Raw genomic sequence first — 24,113 nt, forward strand, 5'->3', positions numbered from 1 at the left:
GTTAAAACTTGGGCAAGAAAAGGATCTGTATTTTAACAGTATCCCCAAGTGATACGCCTGTGTTATAAATTTTGAGAAGCAGTGTCATAGTGAATGGATGAGAGCATCAGATCTGGGTTTGAATTCTGAGTGCCCCTTGCCGGCTATGTAATCTGAAGCTGGCTACCTCAAGCTCTGAGTTCCTCATCGATAAAATAATGACAATAACAGTATGTAGCTTTGAGGTTTGGCGTGAAGATTAGATAAGATTATGATCAATATCTGGCACATTTGGTGTACTCAACAAATGTTAGTTAAGCATACACTACTATTGTCCTTGTCCAGTTGCCAGCAATTTTTTCTCCCATTGGACCATTGTGGTAATTTCCTGCCTGCTTTTCTAGTTTTAGGCTCTCCCCCTTCATCCCATTCTCTACTCCAGTGACCGTTATTTCCAGCAGCAAATATCTGATAGTGATACTGCTCTCCTCAAAAAACTTCAGGGCCTCTCACTGCATTCATTAGCATTTTACTGCATTTGTGAGCCAAACTTCTTTGCAGGAAATTTACAGCCTCCTACTGTCTAGTACAGCCCAGAGAGAAACATGGAAAGGCCTGAGGTGGGAGCTTCAGAATTGTGCCCTTGTTTTAACAAGAAAAGCTGTTTGACTTTGTCTACCCTTCTTTGGGCTCCAATTTATCCGATTCCTACAATTAAGTAGTTTGGTTAATAGTTTTACCAAGGTCTTTTACATCCAGTGATTGAGGAGGCTGGAGCTGAAACCAGCTCTACCGTACACTAGGAATTCCAGAGTTTTACACAATATTGAAAACTGAGGACAGGACCTCATTGCTTATGTCTTATTCCTGGAAATAAGTTTAGTCAGTCAGGAATTTTTTGATCACTGCCAACAGGTCTGCTGCATGGGCCCTCTCCATCCCCCAAAGGGAGATGAGATCATCTTCATGGGCAGACCTCTTGCCTTGACCCCTAAGGGAAAGTGGTTTTGCCTGGGAGAATCCTTTTCTTTTGTTAGGAGCTTTCTTGCCCCATCTCCTCTGTAAGGACCTTCCATTTTGTACAACTCCTCTGAGAGCCCTTCTGTTTGCTAGATGGGATACTACCTGATTCATGACTCCTTTAATGAAGTCAATTAGATTTTTAAAATTTACTCAGTTGAATTTTTGTTACTTAACAGGAATAAATCTACATATGATACTTTAGAGAGCTTTTTTTTTTTTTAAGATTTTATTCATCTATTTATCAGAAAGAGAGAGAGAGAGGGAGAGCACAAGTAGGGGAAGCTGCATTCAGAAGGAGAAGCAGGCCTCCTGCCGAGCAGGGACCCCAGTGTAGGGCTCAGTCCCAGGATCTGGGGATCATGACTACAGCTGAAGTCAGAAGCTTAACCAACTGAGCCACCCAAGCATCCCTAGGGAGCTGTTAATAAAAAGTGTCTACTACTACTTAAATCTTTTAGTGAAAGAGATACTTGCCTTGTATGTTTTTTTCCCCACAGAAATAACAAGTGTATTGTGTTAAATTAAGAAGAACACATTTTATTATATGTGTTAGAAAAACAATTGTATTTTCAGTAAAAATCATGCATTTTAGAAATTTTTTTTGCTTTTGATTTGGACGTGACTTTACACTTTTGAATAGGCTTTTGATATACCTTTGAAGCAGTCTCCAGAAGCAGATCTACCAGAATTATATTCCCAGTAAGGAGTAATGGAGCCCAAGATAAGTTTTATTCTCAAGAAACTCAAAGTTTTATTTTAAGGATGTCATGTTAAGTTTTTCAGTTGTTAAGGTAGCAAGTATTTGTGACTTTGTTGTTATAGAAATAGAATTTATTTCAAAATTATTTACATTTTTTCTCAATCCTGTGCCTGAAAAAAAGTAAAACATTTTGTGAGGTGTTTAATTAATCTAGATTCTTTTATATGATTCTTACTATTAATGTGAATATTTAATGTTGTATTTTTATTTCCCAAAGGCAGTTATTAAATTAATGGTGCATTTTAAACATGAATTGTATTTTAGAATTGAGAACTCACTGGAGATTGTTTTTTTCATCACCTAAGTAGGTAGAATTGATCTATAGGAAACAGGAGACACTGGATTTTCAATTCTTAAGATTGGGTAATGTTTTAGGCATTAATTTTTTTCCCCTCAGTGGAGTCCAGCATAGTATCCTAGGGGTAAATTCTTATGTAGATATCTGTTAAATAATGAATATACGAACACCAAAAATCAAGATACCAATTTAGCATAGTTTTTTTGATGGACATTGCTGTATTTGAGCTAATTGCTGAAAGGGCAAATGAAATAATTTAATACTATCCTTCCTGGGGTGAAGTCATAAAGGAGTCATAGGTCTGGGCTATTCCTAGGCAATAGGCAAGGAGGAGGCTACCTGTAGAGCGAACTAAATTTTTGGTATTGAAAAGTGTCAATGAAAAAACTGGGGATGGTAAAAGAAAATATTTTTACTTTCTATATTTTGCTTTGGGCTCATTGTATAGACTCTGTGAAATAAATGGAAAATTAATCTCTGCCATCCTGAATAGAAGCCCAAGAAAATTATGATGAATCAGTCTTTTTTCCCCCAATTCTGTAGCTTTAAATACATACATACACAATCTTGATTTACTCACTGAACTCTCAGGAATTTGTTATAGTCATTAAATATTATCTTTAATTTTCTTATTAATTGTTTCTCACTGTCCCAAAAGGGAGGAAAGTTTGGTGGAAAGAACTCAGGACTGATTTTTAGCTGCCCATTAAGGGTGGCTCTCTCGACACACACTAGACCGTGTTAAAAATAACTCTATCTTAAAACCATACTTTCAGGGATCATTTCTATAGTTTGTTACTAGAGAAGAGTCTCTGAATGTATAAAAATAATGATCTTTCTGGGTGTTATTTTTCTCATATGTAGCATCTGATAATCTCTAAACTATCTTTCAAGTCCAAGATTCCATGACTTCTGTGATACCATAACCCATGAAAAGCAGTAATTTCTAAGACTTCAGGTATAATACAAGTGCCTCAACTTCTGAGAATCCAATGTGATAGTGCTGTTCGACTATTAGCCATATTTAGGACACATTTTACTAATTCTGAACTCTTTATGCTTTGCTCAGGAGAAACTATATTAAGCAAATGTGAAATCCTTTATATAAGAAAGCCTTACAAATACAAGCTACAAACCAGAAGTAAATAATTATACAAGCATTATTCATTGATCCATATTAATCGGTCAAAATTTAAACGAGGTACCTTAAATTGAATAAGCATATAGTTCTGATTTTAAGTAATGACAAATAGCCAAGTATTAATTAGATATGGGAAACTGATCATTAACTTGTCTTGAAAGTAAACATGTACACATATCATGGGCAAAAATCCGAAACAGAGGATCTCTATCAAACCACCTCAGCAAATTTGCATCTGTGCGTGTGTGTGTGTGTGTGTGTGTGTGTGTATACATTTATGTATAGAAAAACTGTATAGAGGCACAGAAATGAGTTTAATAGTCACCCTTTTTATTTTGTACTTTAATTAAATGTTAAAGTTCTTTACAAGTCTTAATACATATAAATTAAATCACTAACCAATTTATATACTGGAATTTTTGAGGCCTGTTGGAAATGCTATTAGAAAAATGTCTGTTGATTTAAAATCATTTAAATCTTTAAATTCATAATATTGTCTGTATTAAAAAAGACAATGGAGGTAAAGTCTTCAGCTATTTTTCAATTACCAAATGACAACGTCTGTGTATGACCCATGGTGGCGGGTCTTCAGATATCAGGGTTACTCACTGAACCCTGACTATGCACCTTTAGGGAAGTGAGAAGGAAGGGCTTTACTGTAGCTGTGACCCAGCTTCTTCTGACCTTGTAAAGGAGCACCTAGGCTCTGGGTGTAGCTATGTAGAGTTCAGTTAGAGAACTCACCTACAACAGTCTCATGTTGTTTACATGACCTTTAACCCAGATATTATACATGGGTTATTACCTTGTTTCAAAATGGTCTTTAGAAGATCTAGAACCAAATACTATGGGTTAAAAGTCATGTGTCTTGACAATTGAGATGTAAAACTGGACATTAGGTTGTTAAAAAAGGTGGTCTCTGTGACTCTTTTCTATAAAGGGTAGATTAAAAATCAGTTTAAGACATCCACGGAGCAAGTGATTTTATGATTTAGATGAAGGAGGTGGGTTTTATAGATTTCATCCACAAACAAAATAACAGTGTTTAACCTTTGTTGAGAATACAGGCTATAAAAGTCTTTTTTTTTCTTTCTATACAAAGCGCATGTTTTATATAAGCCCAAAAAGGAAGAGATAGATGTAGTGAATATCTACAAATTTAGGGGTATTATTTTGTACCCTTGAACAAACATATACTGTACCTAAAGAGAATGTATCGAGTACGTGCTTAACATCCTGAAGAGTATTATCATTAATATGCAGATGCTGGTTTCTGTAATTCATAAGCATGAAAACAAAGCTAAATGCAAAATATGCTTAAACCATTGACTAACTTCTTACAGACATTAGTTATTTCCTTATGCGGCTATACAAGAAAGCAAAACCCCCCAAATTATTGACTTTCTAGAATGATAGTTATAGGTTACCAAGATGGTGCTTTCAAAGGACAGAAACAGGAAGACCCGGATTTTAGCCCAGCTCTTTGTACTGTGTAGCATCAATCTATCACTTAACCTTTCTGAGGCTAAGTAAATTGAGGTAATACATACCTTATGGGTTTGTTACATGTGATCTTACATATTGCATATTTTCAATACATGGTGACTGTTACGCTAACAAGTGGACTTGATTATCAAAGGCATTCGATGGGACCATATGAAATTTTGTAGATAAAAAGTGGCCAAATTTCAGACCTCATTGTACAATGTTCCCCTCCTAGGAACCTCAAGAGCACTGTTGCAGTGAGCAAAGTATGGATGGCAAGGTCAGATTCCTTTGTGAGTTTTCAGTTAATAGTCATGGCATGACCTTTTTATCAGTGACTAGTTTATAATACACTGAAATAACATCCACAACCACGGAGTTCAGGTATTTTAGACTATCCCATTCCTTACTTCCAATGCAGACAAATATTTACATTTTAGTAAAGTTAGCGTATTAAACTCATTGCATTTGAATGGTTACTTGTCCATTCCATGCTCCTAAGAGTCACAAGGGCACAGGAAGGATGGACACAAGCATACTGCTTCACCTGCTCTTTCTAATAATACCAATAACATAGGCAAATCTATCTAGACTTTTGATGATCCATATACTTTCCTAAAAGCTTGATTTCAAGGTATTTTCTATATTGTTGATTTCCCTCTCAGTCACTCTTCTTTGCACTTGAGGCAGGCGTTTCCGGAAATTTCCACTCAGCATGATGTAGAGGAAAGGATTAATGCTGCTGCTGGCATAGCTGAAACAGATGGAGAGATAATAGCCTACATGGAAGGCCAGTGTGGGCTGCTCCATCTGTAAATTCACCAGTTGTATCACGTGGTAGGGGGCAGCACTTAGGATAAAGACTGCCACCAACACCAGCACCATCTTTGTCAGCTTCATCACTCTCTCTTTTGGAACACTGGAGTTGTAACTACAAAGGAACCATTAGGATAGACAGAATATAAACAACCATAGAAATTGTGGGCAATGATTTCTTAGAACTTTTATCAACAGAGATGTAATGCAGTTACCATGTGCTCCCAGATATGTTGTGATGAGAAGAACAGATTTTGCCCCAAAACACAGATCTACAATCTAACTGTGATATAATATCAGACAAATCCAGATTGGGAACATTCTATGAGATACTTGACCAGTACTCCTTAATACCCTTGAGGTCATGAAAAATAAGGAAAAATTAGGAAACTGTCATAGACCAGAGGACACTGGGGAGATATGACAACCAAATGCAATATGATATTCTGCATTGATTCCTAGACCAGCTAAAAGGACTTTAATGGAAAAACTGGAGAAATCCAATAAGGGATAGAGTTTAGTTAGTAGTAATGTCCTAATGCAATATTCTTTGCTCTGACAAATGCATCATAGTAAGGTAGAATATTAATGGAGAAATGAAGTGAGGCATATATGGGAACTCTTGCTACTGTTTATGCCACTTTTCTATTAATTTAAAATGATTCCAAAATAAAGAATATTTCAAAATTCCCAAGTTTTATCATGTTATATTATATTTAGGCATTTAATAGAAATGTTCCAGGGACATAGTTGAAGCAGGTGAATAAGCATGGGGAATAATATAAAAAAAGCACAGCAACTGAAAGTTGTTGTAAGGTAATGATTCCTCTGTAGTTTATCATAGTAGGCACCATCATTCCTCTAACCTCTTCCGTTTTGAGGGATAACTGGACAGTATGAGTTATGCCCTTCGCATTTCTGATAAAAGTGCTGTGCATTGACCATCAATGAAAGCTTCTCAGGGGACAACTCAGGGAGAGTGCCTTACAGTTCAGTGTGACCGAAACTCTGGCAGATGCCTGGTTTGACCCAATTTAAGCCCAAGGCAGCCTCATACTGATCCATTAACAACACAGAAATAAAACCTAGCCCACAGCAGGCAAAGAGAGCCATTACTGATGACTGGACTAAAAGGAAATGCAGTTCAGCTGTAATAGTAAGGGGCATGCAACACGTATGGGAGAGACCCCTGAAGTGTCAGGTTCTGGTGAACAGAGAACATTGCACTGCGGGGCACTAAAGGACCTCTTCTTTATAAGGCCACTGCTTTCAAGAGCAGAAGATGTAGTTGATATTCCTAACACATAGAAACAAACAAAAAGTTAGATAAGATGAGAATCAGAGGAATGGGCCTCAAAGGAAAGAACAGGACAAAGTCACAGAAAGAGAGCCAAATGAAATGGAGATGAGCAAAATGCCTGTTAGGGAATGTTAGGGAATTTAAAGTAATGGTCATAAAGATACTCAGTGGACTGGAGAAATTACTGAGAGTAAAAATACACTAGAGAAAATTAATAGTAGATTAGAGGTATGTGTGCTGGCATAGTGAGCATAAAATAGTATAATAGAGGAAACAGAAGAATGGATCAGTGACCTGGAAGACAGAATAATGGAAAGCAATCAAGCTGAACAGGAGAGAAAAGAAAAAATTAAAAAATGAGAATAGATTAAGGGAACTCAGCAACACAATCAAGCATAATAATATTTGCATCATAAGGATTCCAGAAAGAGAAGAGAGGAAAAGGGGGCAGAAAATTTATTTGAAGAAATAATAGCTGAAAACTTTCCTAATTGGAGGAAGGAAAAAGACCCCTAGATCCAGGAGGCACAGAGAGCTCCCAATAATACCAACCTAAGGAGATCCGTAGCAAGTCACATAATAATTAGAGTGACAAGAAACAGTGATAAAGAATTTTAAAAGCAGCAAGAGAAAAGAAAGCATTTACAAACAAGGGAAGCTCCATAAGGCTTTCAATTGATTTTGCAGGCAAGAAGGGAGTGGCATGATATTTTCAAAGTGCTGAAAGAAAAAAAACCTGCAAGCAAGAATGCTCTATTCAGCAAGGCTATCATTCAGAATAGAAGGAGAGAAAGAGTTCCCCAGACAAGTAAAAGTTAAAGAAATTCATCACCTCTAAACCAACCTCAGAAGAAATATTAAAGGGAATTCTTTAAGTGGAGAGGAAAGACCATAAGCAGGAGTAAGAAAAGCAGAAAGCACGAAAGCAGCAAAGGTATATCTATAAAAATCAGCCTAGGGATTCATAAGCAAAGGTATATCTATAAAAATCAGCCTAGGGATTCATAAGATAAAGGGATGTAAAGTATAATACCATATACCTAAGATATTGAGAGGAGGGAAGTAAAAATTTAGTGCTTTTAGATCTAGGGTTCAAGCTTAAGAGACCACAGACTAGTATATGCATAAAATGTCATATATAACCTAATTATAACCACAAATCAAAAACCAGTAATAGATTGGCACAATATAAAGAGAAAGGAATCCAGGAATATCACCAAAGAAAGCCATCAAACCATGAGAGAAGAGGGTAAGAGAGAAAAAAAAAAAAAAGAACTACAAAAACAACCATAAAATAATTTAAAAAATGACAATATATACCTATCAATAATTAATTTTAATGCAAATGGACTAAATGCTCCAATCAAAGATAGGGTGACTGAATGGATAAACAAGTAAGACCCATCTATATGTTGCATACCAGAGACTCATTTCATTCCTAAAGACACATGCAGTTTGAAAGTGAAGGGATAGAAAACATTCATCATGCAAATGGAGGTTAAAAAAAAAAAAGCTGGGGTAGCATTACTTATATTGGACAAAATAGACTTAAAAAAAAAAGACTGTTCAAGAGACAAAGGATAGATACTACATAGTCATAGTCATAAAAGGAACAATCCAACAAGAACATATAACAATTGTAAATATTTATGGAAACAATATGGGAACACCCAAATACATAAAGCAGCTATAAACAAAAATGAACTAATACACTAATAGTAGGAGATTTTTTTTTTTAAAGATTTTATTTATTCATTTGACAGAGAGAGATCACAAGTAGGCAGAGAGGCAGGCAGAGAGAGAGGAAGAAGCAGGCTCCCCACTGAGCAGAGAGCCCGATGCGGGGCTCGATCCCAGGACCCTGAGATCATGACCTGAGCCGAAGGCAGCGGCTTAACCCGCTGAGCCACCCAGGTGCCCCAATAGTAGGAGATTTTAATACTCCACTTGTATCAATGGATAGATCAGATAGAAAATCAACAAGGAAATGGCAGCTTTGAATGACACACTGGACCAGATAGATCCAAGAGATATATTCACAACATGCCATTTGAAGAGTGGAATACACTTTCTTTCAAGTGCACATGGAACATTCTCCAAAATAGATCACATGATGGGCCACAAAACAAGTCTTAACAAATTAAAGAAGATCAAAGTTGTATCATATATGTTTTTCTGACCATATGCTATGAGACTAGAAATCAACCACAAGAAAAAAATCTGGAAAGAACACAAATACGTGGACATTTAATAACATGCTACTAAATGGTGAATGGGTCAATCAAGAAATCAAAAAGGAAATTTAAAAAGGGACACAAATGAAAATGATAACAAAATGGTCCCAAATCCTTGGGATGCACCAAAAGCTGTTCTATGAGGGAAGTTTATAGCAATACAGGTGTACCTCAAAAAGCAAGAAAAATCTCAAATAAACATCCTACTCTTATATATAAAAGAGCTAGAACAAGAACAAACAAAACCCAAAATCAATAGAAGGAAATAAATAGCAAATAATATAGCAGAACAAATGAACCAGAAACAAACAAATAAAAAAACCCATAATAGAACTGATCAATGAAACCAAGAAATGGTTCTGTGAGAAGATAAACAAAATTGATAAAACATTAGCTAAACTCATTAAAAAAAAAAAAGGGCTCAAATAAATCAGAAAGAGAAAAAAAATAACAATCAACATTACAGAAATGGAAAAGATAATAAGAAAGTATTATGAAAAATTATATACCAACAAATTAGGCAACCTTAAAGAAATGATTAAATTCCAAGGAACATATAATTTCCCAAAACTTAATCAGGAAGAAACAGAAAATTTGAAATGGACTGATTACCAGCAATGAATTAGTATCAAAAAACTCCCAACAAACGAAAGTCCAGATCAGAGGGCTTCACAGGTGAATTGTGCCAAACATTTAAAGAAGAGTTAATACCTGTTCTCAACCTATTCCAAAAAATAGAAGAGGAAGGAAGCTTATAGATTCATTGTTTGAGGTCAGCATGACCCTGATACCAAAACCAGATAAAGACATTACAAAAAAAGAAACATAGATCAATATCTATGATGATCACAGATGCAAAAATCCTCAACAAAATATTAGCAAACTGAATCCAACAATACATTAAAATCATTCACCACAATAAAGCAGGATTATCCCTGGGATGTCCAAAAATAAACCCACAATTATATATATAGTCAATTAATCTTTGGCAAAAGAGGCAAGAATGTGCTATGGGAAAAAGACATTCTCTTCAACAAATGTTGTTGGGAAACTGGACAACTACATGCAAAAGAATGAAATTGGGCCACTTTATCACAACATGAATAAAAATAAAGTCAAAATGGATTAAGGACCTAATGTCTGAGATCTGAAACCACAAAAATCCCAGAAGAGAGCACAGGCAGTAATTTCTCTAACATCAGCCATGGCAAGATTTTTCTATCTAGGTCTTCTGAGGCAAGGGAAACAAAAGCAAAAATAAACTATTGGGACTATATAAAAATAAAAAGCTTCTTCACATCAAAAGAAACTATCAACAAAACAAAAGGACCACCTACTAAATGAGAGAAGGTATTTGCAATGACATACCATAATAGAATTACCATATGATCCAGTAATGTACCACTGGGTAATTACCCCCAAAGTACAAAAACACTAATTTGAAAAAGATAGATGTAACTCTGTGTTTATTGCAGCATTATTTATAATAGCCAAGATATGGAAGCAACTGCACTGTCCATCGATAAACATAGATAAAGAATGTGTGATATACATATAATGGAATATTACTCAGCCATAAAAAAGAATAAAATTTTGTCATTTGCAACAACATGGGTTGAGCTAGAGAGTATAATGCTGAAGGAACTAAGTTAGCCAGAGAAAGCCAAATACCATATGATTTCACTCATACGTATAAGAAACTAAACAAATGAAGAAAGCAAAAAAAAAAAAAAAGAGAGACAAACAAAAAATAGACTAAAACTAGAGAAGAAACTGGTTGGCAGAGGGATGTGGGTGGAGGGAAGGTTAAAATACGTGAAGGGGATTAAGAGGGGATTAATTAAGAGGAAGTTATGTGTGGGAAATCTAGTGATATTGTCTGTCCAAAATAAATACAGTAGTCCAGTCTAGGACAAATTTTAATAATATTTTTAAAACCCAACATGTTATATATTCACTGACTCACTTAAACAACTTGGTATAGATAATTTCAAGTAGAAAATAATTTTTTAAAAAGATTTGTTTATTTTTAGAGAAAGAGAGAGCACATGTGCATTGGAGGGAGGGGCAGAGGGAGAGGGATGGAGAGAGAATACTTAGCAGACCCTCCCCAACCCCCTACCCCTCAGTGAGCATGGAGCCCAGGCAGGGCTCTATCTCAGGACTCTGAGACCATGAGCTGAGCCCAAGTCAAGAGTCAGGTGCTTAATGGACTGAGCCACCCAGGGCCCTCTAGAAAATAATTTAGATTTATTCACAGAGTTTTATAGACAAATATCTTTAACATTTCTTCCCAAGTCTATTGTCTTAGTAAGTCTTTGGCTTTACTTACTACTAATTAATCTTGTCCTAAGTATTCACGTGTTAATGAGACCCCTATCCTTCAAATTAAAAATTTAAAACATAGAAGTTAGAAAGTTATACATGGCATCTAAGATATTCACGTATGTACACAACTCTGCAAAGTGTACAAATAAAACATTTAAATAACATTGTTGATGACAAAGATATTCTTTAAATAGTATCTTGAGTTCTGTTTACATTTTTATGAAACCATTACATCAGTGATTGCGACATTTATCATTGAGAGATCCTCAAATAACTGCTTCAGAACTTGTCCTGTTTTCAGAAATCGCTCATGTAGACATTAATGCCCATACGTCTAAATGTATGTTTTAAGTGATTGTTGTTTAAATTTCTGTTGTAGATGTCTTAGGATCTCTGAATTGTTCTTTCAACAAGTAAAGCAAAATAGGGTAAACACTTACCATCTGGCATCCTTATTCTGTTGATACATCTCCCAAGTATAGCATAAAATTAAAATATAGCACACCAAAATCAAAGGCAAAGGAAAAAAAAAAGTTGTTATCGTCAAATAAAGTGTATACCTGTAAAATGAGAGAGAGAAAGAGAGAAGACATAACTGTCATATTCCCAATGCCAGGAACTTTTACAGTTTATGAGGCATGATTCTCTAATTTTTTTGGGCTTAAGATAAAAGGCCTTGGGGAAAAGTTAAGGATTTTTGTTTCTTTTACATAGAAAAAAATAAAATAAGATAAAAACAGAGAGGGGGGGTAAACCATAAGAGACTCTTAACTATAGAGAACAAACAGGTTCACTGGAGGGGAGGTGGTGGGGGAGGTGGGGGAACTGGGGGATGGGCATTAAGGAGGGCACTTGATGGAATGAGCACTGGGTGTTATTATGCAAATGATGAATCATTAAATTCTAGTCCTGAAACTAATATTACATTATATGTTAGCTAAGTTGAATTTAAAATCTTGAAAGAAAAAAAAAAGCTCTTGCTTTCCATTGTCTGCTAGCAACAGTGCTTATCTCTTTTCTGGCCAAGCCCCAGGCTACGGAGTATGAACAGGAGAGACTATGTATTACCATGATCCTGTAGTGTTGTTAACAACAATAATGAACAGCAGGTAGCATTTATTATAGAGTAGGCACGGATATGAGTACTTTACATACTTTAAACCATTGAATCTCGGCAACCCCATGAGTGCAATTGCCATTAGTATTCTGTTACAGAGGAACAAACTAAGGCACAGTGGTGTGAAGTGGCTTGCCCAAGGTTATCCAGCTAGTTAGTAATGAGCATCTGGGTAGGATGAACACAGACAGACAGTTGAGCTGCACAACCCACGCTTGTAATCAAGGCTCCAGATGGCCTCTCAAAGGGCCAGTCTTTTTCTCCATGCTCCCTCAGGGGAAATTTTCAGGTAGGCCAACTCCATTTCTGTACAGATGCCAGGTGTCCTCCTTTCTGGGAAGAAGCATGGCAGCCCACGTTGGGTGGGTGTGGACAGGGTGACAGGGAGAGAGACCACCTGGGACCCGAGGGACTCTGAAAGCCGTACAGTGGTTCCAGTCTCAGTTCCCCATGAGAACTTAACTCTAGGAGGATCAACAGAGGCTAGAATTTCAGAATATCCTTTATGATAACCAACCAAAAGTAACAGAAGCAGGTTCTGGTGCAAAACTGTGAATCATTGTTATTTCTTTGGCAAAGGCTGAAGTCATAGAGTCATCTCAGGTTGAGCTCCTCTTTTAGATATGTTGGGGTCCATATTAATGTATCAGCCACCGGTGATTAAATATCATTTCCCTTTAGATTGGTAGATGGCTTTTACCTGTAAGTGCAGCCAGTGCTGGTGGGGGAAATAATGAATAAACAATAAATCCTACTGATGTTGCAGTCCTCTGGAGATTTTCATTACTGGATTTGAAGCCTTGCAAGGGTCTCTACCACCATTTCTCTCAGGCTATGACTACATGATGCAAAAATTACTCATCTACTCAACAAGTGGTGTATGGGAAAAAGGAATCCTCCAGAATGGCTTGAGATAATATATGCAAAAAGCACCTAACAGAATACGTGGCACTTAGTAGGCCACCAGAAAATTTTAGTTATAGACTCCAATGCTGTGTTCAAAATTTCAAATAAAATTTTTCATTTAATTTTTCTTTTCAAATTAAAATGTGAGAAGTGCCTGTGTTGGCTGCTATGTTAGCTGCTGAGTGCTGCTGTAACAAATTTCCACAAGCCGGATGGCTTGAAATAACAGAAATTTATTGTGTCCATTATGGTGACCGAAGTCTGAAACTAAGGTGTTGGCAGGGCTGGCTCCTTTTGGAAGCTCTGAGGGAGAATCGGTTCCATGCTTTTCCCCTCGCCTTTGATAGTTTTGGGCAGTCCTTGGTGTTATTTCACCTGTAGATGCATCACCCCAGTTTGTGCCTCAGTATCCACAAGCTTTCTCCTCTGTGAGTCCCTTCAAATCTCACTTCTCAGGAGGACACAAATCCCTGGATTTGGGCCTGGCTCTAATCCAGCATGACTTCATTTAATTTAATGATATCTGCAAAGACCCTATTTCTAAATAAGGTCACATTCACAGGTCCTGAGAATTAGGACTTGAGTATATCTTTTTGGGAGGAACACCATTCAACCAAACTCCAGTGGCATACCGATAAGGTCTGAGTCTTAGTAACTCCTAGACCCTTTTGGAAATTTTGCCTCTGCCTTGATTTTTGTGTTTCTGTTGTACCTGGTTGCCATGGACCTTTAAAATCCATATTTAAATATATTTTTGTCCACTGAAGCTACATAATTAAACTCCAAATCTTTTTCTAAAGGTTACCCTCCCCTTAAAATCAAACTACCAACCTGATTGCGGAAAGCAGAAAAGTAAGCGGGGAGACTGCCCCTTGGAGGGTCCCCAAGGACACTCTGCACGGCTGCTCACACGTTGACAAGGAGGATGAAGCACTCCACAACTTAATTCAACTCTATTTTTCTTAAGTTTTAACAACCTACCGGAGTACATCGTCAGGGGATGTTAAATCAAAAGCACAACTCTCCACGCCGTCTTTAAATTTGATGACCTTCGAGTAGACCCAGACAGGCAACGCCAGAATGAAGGAAGCTGCCCAAAGGCCCAAATTGATGCGGATGGTCTTGTACCTCGTTCTCCAACTTGTAAGTCGAAATGGTTGGACGAGAGCCAAGTACCTGCAAAGCCCGTTAAGAAGGGTTTAGGAACAATCAATAAAAGCACTGAGCTCCAAGGATGAAAGGTTCATGACAAGAGTAAATTATTAGTATTATTATCCTCCCTGAAGCACACCTCTATCAGGGTAGAAGAAAGTTATATTTTTTAAGAGCTGGCTGGTACCTGTAGAGAAAACAACTCCTGACCCTGCAAGTCTGAATAAACCACTCACTGAAATAGCTGTCGTTTCCACGAACACACTGATAATGGTGAAATTTAGCCCTGTGCAAACTCTCTCTCTACAAAGGCGCTTCCCATGCAGGCTAGGCTCTGGAAAACTTTGTCTCTGAGTGGGGGTTTCCTCCAGGAGGGAGAGGCCCCCTTTACTGACGCGGAGGCAGGAAGGAGGCAAGTGCTCTGGCTGGTAGGAGAATCCGTTGGCGGGATGGGGCTCTGGCCCACTGGGACAGACATTTTGCCCAGATGGCTTTCCAGTGGGGGACCCAGGCTCCTGGAGGTTCAGTTCACAGAAATCACAGTGAGGATACACAAACGTGACTAGTGCAGACAATGCAAATGCCTCAAGACACTTAGGCTGGAGCCCAGAGAGGGGATGTGGGCTAATTTCATAGGGAAAGGGGTTTTCTTTCTTCTCTTTTTTTTTTCGCATTTCTGATCCAGAAAAAAAGGATAATCATGAATTAAACGTGAAATCCTGACATACCATATATATTTGGTTCTCTAGGAAATCCAAGAAGAATTTTTCAGACCCAACTGAAAACTAAAGAGGCTAGACCCAGAAGGAAAAGTGTTAGTGAACGTGCACTTCTGCTGGAGGTGCTGGTGTTGGAAGGCAGTATTTGTAGACATTACATTAATGTAAAATATGTTTTGATGGTCATTTAATGTTTGTAGAGCTACTTAAGGAAGATTTATAAAAATAAAATTCTTTTCCCCTGTTCTTTCAATTTTGCATAAAAGGCAGGACTTTCTAAGGGATACTTAGTTAAGGGAACCTTTGGCATGAAGGGAGACTCTTGTGGCCCATGGTTCCTTAGCCACTCCTCCTCCTGCATACGGCACCTTCATTACCTGTGGCTAAGGAAAGAAGGACTCCTCCCCCCACTCCCTTGCTGGGGAAGGGAATGAAGCAGTGATTGTACAGATGCCCAGCCATCATTCTGTCTGGGATTAAAGGGTGATGGAGTCATGGCATCAATAGATTAGGGAATCTTCTCTGATTGTATCCTCCCTGCAACACCTTCCTTCCTCCAGCTGAAAACCCCTCCCTGGTTTTCCATTGCCTTTCAGATAAAATTCAGAGTTCTTACCATTGCTTGCAAAGACTTTCTTCGCCTGGTACTGCCTGTCCCTCAGGATGTAGCTTGTGTCATTCTCTCCCTGGCCTCCCTTCAAGCTCTCTTCCCTTTCAGGGCCAGGCGCATGCTGTCCTACCTGCCTGGCTCCCTCTGATTGCTCTTGCTCTTCCTTTGAGTCTCTGTGTAACAGTCTGTGTCTCAGAGAAGCCTGACCACTCACTCTATACAAGGGCCCATGACTATATATGCAGATTGTAGGGGAACTCTCCTTTCCCTTCCTAGTACCTATCATTGTGTGGAAATACAGATTCACCTATGTGACTCTTCACTTAATGTCTGTCTACATCTCAGGAGCGGAAGCCCCATGAAGGAAGGAACCTTGACTGTTAGTTTAATGCTGCTGAATCTCCTATATCCAGCATAGGTCCTGGCCTATAGTCGTACTCAAATATTTGCTGAATGAGTGAATAAATGAATAGGGGATTTGGCTTCTGCTTACTGACTTTTGAAGTTCTAGAGAATTTATTTACAAAAGTAGTCTAGGCAGCTTTCATTTGGAGGTATATATTTTTAATATTTTGGATGTTTACAGAACTTTTTTGGTATTGATTTGGAGGTAGGCACCCACTTTTGAAACGCTACACATACATGTAGATATTACTTACCAGAGAAAGAGGGATGAAAATGATCAGAAACACTTGAAACTTGGGCTCTATTGAATTCACAATTAAAACAACTTAATGTATAAGCACTAAGGCTTGCTGATGGCACTGACATGGTTATGGCCTTGCAAAGAGAAGTACATTTCTTTTTACAAAATTGCAGATATTGTTGAAGTTTTATGCATGTAGTACAGTTGGAACTTGAAGAAATGCTGAAGAGGAAAAGGTTCAGTTTTATAGAAACTTCATTTTTCTCTGGTTATAGAATCCAGTGAGGGCAGAGAGAAGGATAAGGGTCTTAGTGTCTTAATTCTGAAGTAAAATTTTAGCATAGTGTGTCCACTAGATTAAAAAAAATGAAATTCAGGTGTATAAGACAAACATGCACATGTACACATTCACTCACAGTAAAAGAACCTGTGAGCCTTAGGAAATGTGTACAGCTGGTCTGTTCCAATGCGGACAATGTCGTTCTCTTTATTTGTGTAAGAGGTTTACAGAAGAGGTACTATTTCCCTTCTTTAAAGAAAAAGCCAATACTCTCCTGCTTTCAGGGTTTAGGGTTTCAAGAAATTTTATTATCTCTGAGAATGGCATTACAGTTGGTAAGACTTGTACTTAAGTTTCTTACTGTGGGCCTGCCCTATGCAGAGCCCTCTCCCTGTGTTGGGATGCTGGCAGGCTCACCAGCCTTTACTCAAGACACTTTCAGCCTTGGCTGGCATCAGCTGAACTAACCAGACCTACACAGTACATTGATTTTAAAAATGCGGTGTTAATTATAAATTGAGAAGCACACTCTATATTTTGAGAATTCTTTTATAGGAAAGCAACAGGTTATAAAAAGTACATTGAACATCACCATCATTATTCATGTCTGAATAATAATGACTCAGTGAATGATTTCTTTAAACCTTGCTATTCCTTTGTTAATTCATTTGAAAAAGTGCTCATCACTTCTCCACCCCAAAGGCACATGTGGAAGGGTAAAAGAGGCAGAGTTGAGGAAGGAGTCACAGATGGACCCAGGGAAATTTAACATAGCCCTCAAGACTGAGAGTCATTCATTCATCAATATTTTCTGAGCACCCCTGTGCCAGGCACTGTCACACAGATACTTGCGATGTATTAATGATCAAAGACCCTGCCTTTGTGGAATTTACTTTTGAGGGGCAGGGGAAGCTGAACAATAAACAGTACACACATACATGCACACACAAAATAAATTAAACTATGTGATATATTGGCAACAAGGGAGAAAGATAAAGTAGATCGGGGTGGGGCGGTTAAGTGTGCTGGCTTGGGGTAGGGATGGGAAGATGGATGGAGATTTTATGTGGGTTGTTCTCTGAGACAATTCCTGTTATGCATAATACTGTGTCTTTAGGGCTTGTTTCTATTTGGAGAAAGCTGCTAAGACCTAGTCTGGAGGTCCTAGCTTCTGAATGATGCAGGGACATCCTAGTTTGCCTGCTTCCCACAGAGGCCAGTTAAGGAGGTAATTACTAGCAACCTGACCTCTTTAGAGACAGCTTGGTCCTGGACTGGGCTCCACCACTCACTGGCTTTACAAGTACCCACCATCACTATCGTCTCCTTTAATAACATTAGTTTACATTGTTGGTGAATATGGTTGTGGTACATTCCAGGTCACAGTCAAATGCACTTCTAATTATGTAAAATGGTAGCATTTGCATTAACCAGTCATAACAAGGGGTATAAAAATTGTAAAGTATGGTCTTCCTGGTACTGGAACATCTCTTTATAGCTATTCAGGAGCCCAGATCTATTCCCCAGATTCCTTCAAGTTGCTAGGTGATCACAGGAGTCTGTGAGATATTGAACATACCAGTGAGATATTGAACATACCAGAAAGAGCCCTGAACAGAGTGAGGAGACCTACTTTAGTTCTCAACTCTGCCACTGACTTGCCAAGTGCCTTCAGAAAAGCCCCTCACTTCTTGGGACCTCAGCTTCCTTATTGCAAGAACGATACACTCATTCTGGCTTCCAACCTTTCATGATTTCCAGATATTTTTTTTTAATCTTGTAATGAATTATAAATAAAACTAAAGTTAAAAAGAATGATTTTCAAAAAGGAGATTTTAGTGTCTTAAGTTTTCCATTAAAAATTTATTTCTATGAAAGTTGGAAAGAAGATTTTTAAGTCCTCCAGTGAAACTAGCAAAGGAAGAGGAACTTGGCTGTTACAAACCAGCACCAATGTTGCTTAAGTTGGGATGACAGTGGGAAATAACAGGCACTTCTGAATTATGTTAAGCTATTTCAAAGTTTCTTTACTTACCTGTCCACACTCATCACAGTCATGATGGCGCTACAGGCAAACTGGTTGCAGGTATCCAGTGACGTGATAATGGTGCAGAGGGGCCCCCCAAACACCCACTCTCCTCCCCGGGCCCATTGATGAATAAGAAAAGGCATTCCAATGATGTGAACCAGATCAGCTACAGCCAGGTTGCAGATATAAATGTCAGGAATGGTTTTTTTCCTGGACCTGAAAGAAAAGCATGGAAACTGAGGATTGGTATTGACAGTATGCACCTTCTTCAATTTATGCCACCTGTTGCAAATTGTTAATTATCAAAATGAATTTTAAAAAGAAGTTAAAGGAACACCTACCCAAATGCACATACAAATGCTTACTCTTGTGCATATTTAAACATTCTGAACTGTATATCTAATAGCTAACTTTGGTAGCTTAAAAATATGGCCACAAAGTCTCTGATACTGCTTTTGAAAGGTAGAACCTAGTTCCGTTACTTTGAGGGTGGTTGGGCTTAGTAACCCACTTTTCACACATGGAATTTGGTGGAAATGACAATGTGTGACATAGAATATAAAGGCATTATAGGGTTCCTCCTTGCTCTCCTTTGGATCACTTTCTCTGGGGTAGCCAGCCGCCATCTTGGGAAGATACTCAAGCAACTCTTTGGGGATGTCCACATGGAGAGGTCCACATGTTGTCAACAGCCAGCACCAGTCTTCCTGGTGTGTGAGTGAGCTACTTTGGAAGTAGATGCTCCTGTTGCCTTGGAGAGGAGTGTAACTGCAGCTTGGTGAGAGACTCCAAGCAGGAACCCCCCAGTTAAGTTGTTCCTGGATTCTCACCCCTTGAAATGGTGTGAGATAATAAATGTTTATTGTTTTAAGCCACTAAGTTTTGGAGGTAGTTTCTACATAGCAATAAATTATACCAACTTGAAGCTTACTCCAGAGAAAGGCTAAGTCCTTGCTTATGCCTATCACCAAAGATAGCAGAATAGCGAAAACAAATGGTTTCCATCATATAATGCATTTTTTTTCCCCCACTGAAGTGGAAGTCAATCCTAACAGGTCATTGCTAAAGAAATTTCAACCTTTACTTAGAAATATCCTAAGAAACTTTAACCCACTAGCAAAGACTATAAATTAAGATGTCAAAATCCAGACAATGTAGAGAAGAAATCTGAAAAAGGTAAACTGGTAGAGGCAGGGAGGATGATCTCATGGCTTCTGCTGAGGGGAGTGATTTCAATGCTACCTAGATATGGCACTCTTCTTCATAGGCAGAAGAATTTCCCAAGAGCAGAAATTTAAATTAAAAATTTACTTGGTCCCTATGTTCAAGGAGTTGGGACATACAACAATAAACAGGTAACATCTTTATCTGGGAGATGCTATTCCTTAATTCAACAAATATTTTATTGAATACCAATTATAGGTCAAGCATAATATTGTGCTCTGGGGCAGCAAAGCTAAATAATCTATAAACCAGAGCATCAAAGAGTTTGTACTGTAGATACATCTAGATACATGATCCCACAGGGCGATGAGAGAAAGCTAGAGCAAGCACAGGGAGCACACAAAACAGGCCTCTGTCCCTCCCTTGGGGACAGTCAAAGCAGTTTTCTTGGCAGAAGTGGCATCTGAACTGAGGACAAATAAGACTTTTAAGAGCACATAAAAAATTAGCCTTAAGGTTATATTATGTCACAGTTGCTAGTTCAGGGCTTTGCTCCTCGCTTGGAGGCTAGTGTGTGTCTTTATTATTCATTGGCTGAAAATTCTACAGCCCGTGAATTTTATTTTTAAGCCAGTGAATCCTCCTGTGATATTAGTCAGTGAGGATATTTTACCCAGGCCCTGGCAAGTCCACGTTGTGTGGGAAGTTACTGCCGTTGAGTACTTGACTCAGCAACCACACTCTGGGCGTTGTCGATGCCACTATAAATTATGTTGACTCCTTGTCCCCAGCTGGTGGTGACTCATATCAGAAAGACCCAAACTGAGAAGAGATTTGAGGAAAAGATCTTGTTGTCAACCAGAAAAGCAGCCAAGGATTGTCCTTGGTCTCTCATCCTCTCTGTTTTCTCCAGGCCTGTGGCAATGGGAGATGGGCAGGGATGAAGGAGGATAGATAGACCCTAGAGGTCAGGTAGAAAAATTTCCACATTAAAAAACAAAAAACAGAGAGAGGAGTCAAGATGGCGGAGAAGTAGCAGGCTGAGACTACTTCAGGTAGCGGGAGATCAGCTAGATAGCTTATCTAAAGATTGCAAACACCTACAAATCCAATGGGAGATAGAAGAGAAGAAGAACAGCAATTCTAGAAACAGAAAATCAACCACTATCTGAAAGGTAGGACTGGCGGAGAAGTGAATCCAAAGCGACTGGAAGATAGACCGCGGGGGGAGGGGCCGGCTCCCGGCGAGCGGCGGAGCAACGGAGCACAAAATCAGGACTTTTAAAAGTCTGTTCCGCTGAGGGACATCGCTCCAGAGGCTTAACTGGGGTGAAGCCCAGGCGGGGTCAGCGCGGCCTCAGGTCCCACAGGGTCACAGAAGGATCGGGGGTGTCTGAGTGTCACAGAGCTTACCGGTATTAGAACAGGGAAGCCGGCTACAGAGACAGAGCCGAGGAGTAAGCTCGAAACTCGGGGTTTCCTTGAACCGGTCGCAGGCTCGGTAAGCTCGGAGCGCGGCCGGAGGCCAGGGTGACGGGAGTAATTGGGCGCTGTTCTCTGAGGGCACACTGAGGAGTGGGGCCCCGGGCTCTCGGCTTCTCTGGGCCGGAGACCAGGAGGCTGCCATCTTCATTCCGGTCTTCCAGAACTCTACGGAAAGCGCTCAGGGAACAAAAGCTCCCGAAAGCAAACCCAGCAAACCCGAGCGGATTACTCAGCCCGGCCCCGGGTAAGGGCGGTGCAACTCCGCCTGGGGCAAAGACGCTTGAGAATCACTACAACAGGCCCCTCCCCCAGAAGATCAACGAGAAACCCAGCCAGGACCAAGTTCACCTACCAAGGAGTGCAGTTTCAATACCAAGGAGAGCGGCGGAATTCCAGAGGAGAAGAAAGCAAAGCACGGAACTCATGGCTTTCTCCCCATGATTCTTTAGCCTTGCAGTTAATTTAATTTTTTTTTCTTTTTCAATTTTTTTTTCTTTCTCTTCTTCTGCTAAATTTTTTTAACTTTTACCGTTTTCTTTTTTAACGTTTTTTAAATAGTTTATCTAATATATATATATATATATTTTTCCCCTTTTTATATTTTTTCTTTATCGGCTTTCTTTTTTTAATAGTTTCTTTTTTTTTTTTTCTTTCTGAACCCCTTTTTATCCCCTTTCTCCCCCCTCATGATTTGGGATCTCTTCTGATTTGGCTAAAGCATATTTTCCTGGGGTTGTTGCCACCCTTTTAGTATTTTACTTGCTCCTTCATATACTCTTATCTGGACAAAATGACAAGGCGGAAAAATTCACAACAAAAAAAAGAACAAGAAGCAGTACCAAAGGCTAGGGACCTAATCAATACAGACATTGGTAATATGTCAGATATAGAGTTCAGAATGACGATTCTCAAGGTTCTAGCTGGGCTTGAAAAAGGCATGGAAGATATTAAAGCAATCCTCTCGGGAGATATAAAAGCCCTTTCTGGAGAAATAAAAGAACTAAAATCTAACCAAGTTGAAATAAAAAAAGCTATTAATGAGGTGCAATCAAAAATGGAGGCTCTCACTGCTAGGATAAATGAGGCAGAAGAAAGAATTAGCGATATAGAAGACCAAATGACAGAGAATAAAGAAGCTGAGCAAAAGAGGGACAAACAGCTACTGGACCACGAGGGGAGAATTCGAGAGATAAGTGACACCATAAGACAAAACAACATTAGAATAATTGGGATTCCAGAAGAAGAGGAAACAGAGAGGGGAGCAGAAGGTATGTTGGAGAGAATTATTGGAGAGAATTTCCCCAATATGGCAAAGGGAACAAGCATCAAAATCCAGGAGGTTCAGAGAACCCCCCTCAAAATCAATAAGAATAGGTCCACACCCCTTCACCTAATAGTAAAATTGACAAGTCTTAGTGACAAAGAGAAGATCCTGAAAGCAGCCAGGGAAAAGAAGTCTGTAACGTACAATGGTAAAAATATTAGATTGGCAGCAGACTTATCCACAGAGACCGGGCAGGCCAGAAAGAGTTGGCATGATATATTCAGAGTACTAAATGAGAAAAACATGCAGCCAAGAATACTATATCCAGCTAGGCTATCATTGAAAATAGAAGGAGAGATTAAAAGCTTCCAGGACAAACAAAAACTGAGAGAAATTGCAAACACCAAACCAGCTCTACAGGAAATATCGAAAGGGGTCCTCTAAGCAAAGAGAGACCCTAAAAGTAGTAGATCAGAAAGAAACAGAGACAATATACAATAACAGTCACCTTACAGGCAATACAATGGCACTAAATTCATATCTCTCAATACTTACCCTGAATGTTAATGGGCTAAATGCCCCAATCAAAAGACACAGGGTATCAGAATGGATAAAAAAACAAAACCCATCTCTATGTTGCCTACAAGAAACTCATCTTAAACCCGAAGACACCTCCAGGTTTAAAGTGAGGGGGTGGAAAAGAATTTACCATGCTAATGGACATCAGAAGAAAGCAGGAGTGGCAATCCTTATATCAGATCAATTAGATTTTAAGCCAAAGACTATAATAAGAGATGAGGAAGGACACTATATCATACTCAAAGGAACTGTCCAACAAGAAGATCTAACAATTTTAAATATCTATGCCCCTAACGTGGGAGCAGCCAACTATATAAACCAATTAATAACAAAATCAAAGAAACACATCAACAATAATACTATAATAGTAGGGGATTTTAACACTCCCCTCACTGAAATGGACAGATCATCCAAGCAAAAGATCAACAAGGAAATCAAGGCCTTAAATGACACACTGGACCAGATGGACATCACAGATATATTCAGAACATTTCATCCCAAAGCAACAGAATACACATTCTTCTCTAGTGCACATGGAACATTCTCCAGAATAGATCACATTCTTGGTCCTAAATCAAGTCTCAACCGGTATCAAAAGATTGGGATCATTCCCTGCATATTTTCAGACCACAATGCTCTACAGCTAGAACTCAATCACAAGAGGAAATTTGGAAAGAACCCAAATACATGGAGACTAAACAGCATCCTTCTAAAGAATAATTGGGTCAACCAGGAAATTAAAGAAGAATTGAAAAAATTTATGGAAACAAATGATAATGAAAACACAATGGTTCAGAA

At 38.7% G+C, this 24,113-nt stretch overlaps 1 protein-coding gene and 1 pseudogene across 1 annotated transcript in view; one reads left to right on the forward strand and one right to left on the reverse strand.

Moving 5' to 3' along the window:
• Positions 1–2,820: 2,820 nt before the first annotated feature.
• On the forward strand, positions 2,821–2,903 carry LOC125103471 (uncharacterized; annotated as a pseudogene).
• A 2,398-nt stretch (positions 2,904–5,301) lies between these two features.
• MCHR2 (melanin concentrating hormone receptor 2) overlaps positions 5,302–24,113 on the reverse strand; it is a 29,244-nt gene continuing 10,432 nt past the window's right edge. Inside the window, exons 2-5 of the mRNA XM_047735162.1 lie at positions 18,830–19,039; positions 14,369–14,563; positions 11,805–11,924; positions 5,302–5,617 (exon numbers count right to left, since the gene is read on the reverse strand). Of these exons, the coding sequence (XP_047591118.1) occupies positions 5,302–5,617; positions 11,805–11,924; positions 14,369–14,563; positions 18,830–19,039 (841 nt within the window). The remainder of the gene's footprint in view (positions 5,618–11,804; positions 11,925–14,368; positions 14,564–18,829; positions 19,040–24,113) is intronic.

This window comes from Lutra lutra, chromosome 6 (assembly GCF_902655055.1).
Source record: "Lutra lutra chromosome 6, mLutLut1.2, whole genome shotgun sequence".
Classification (NCBI taxonomy): domain Eukaryota; kingdom Metazoa; phylum Chordata; class Mammalia; order Carnivora; family Mustelidae; genus Lutra; species Lutra lutra.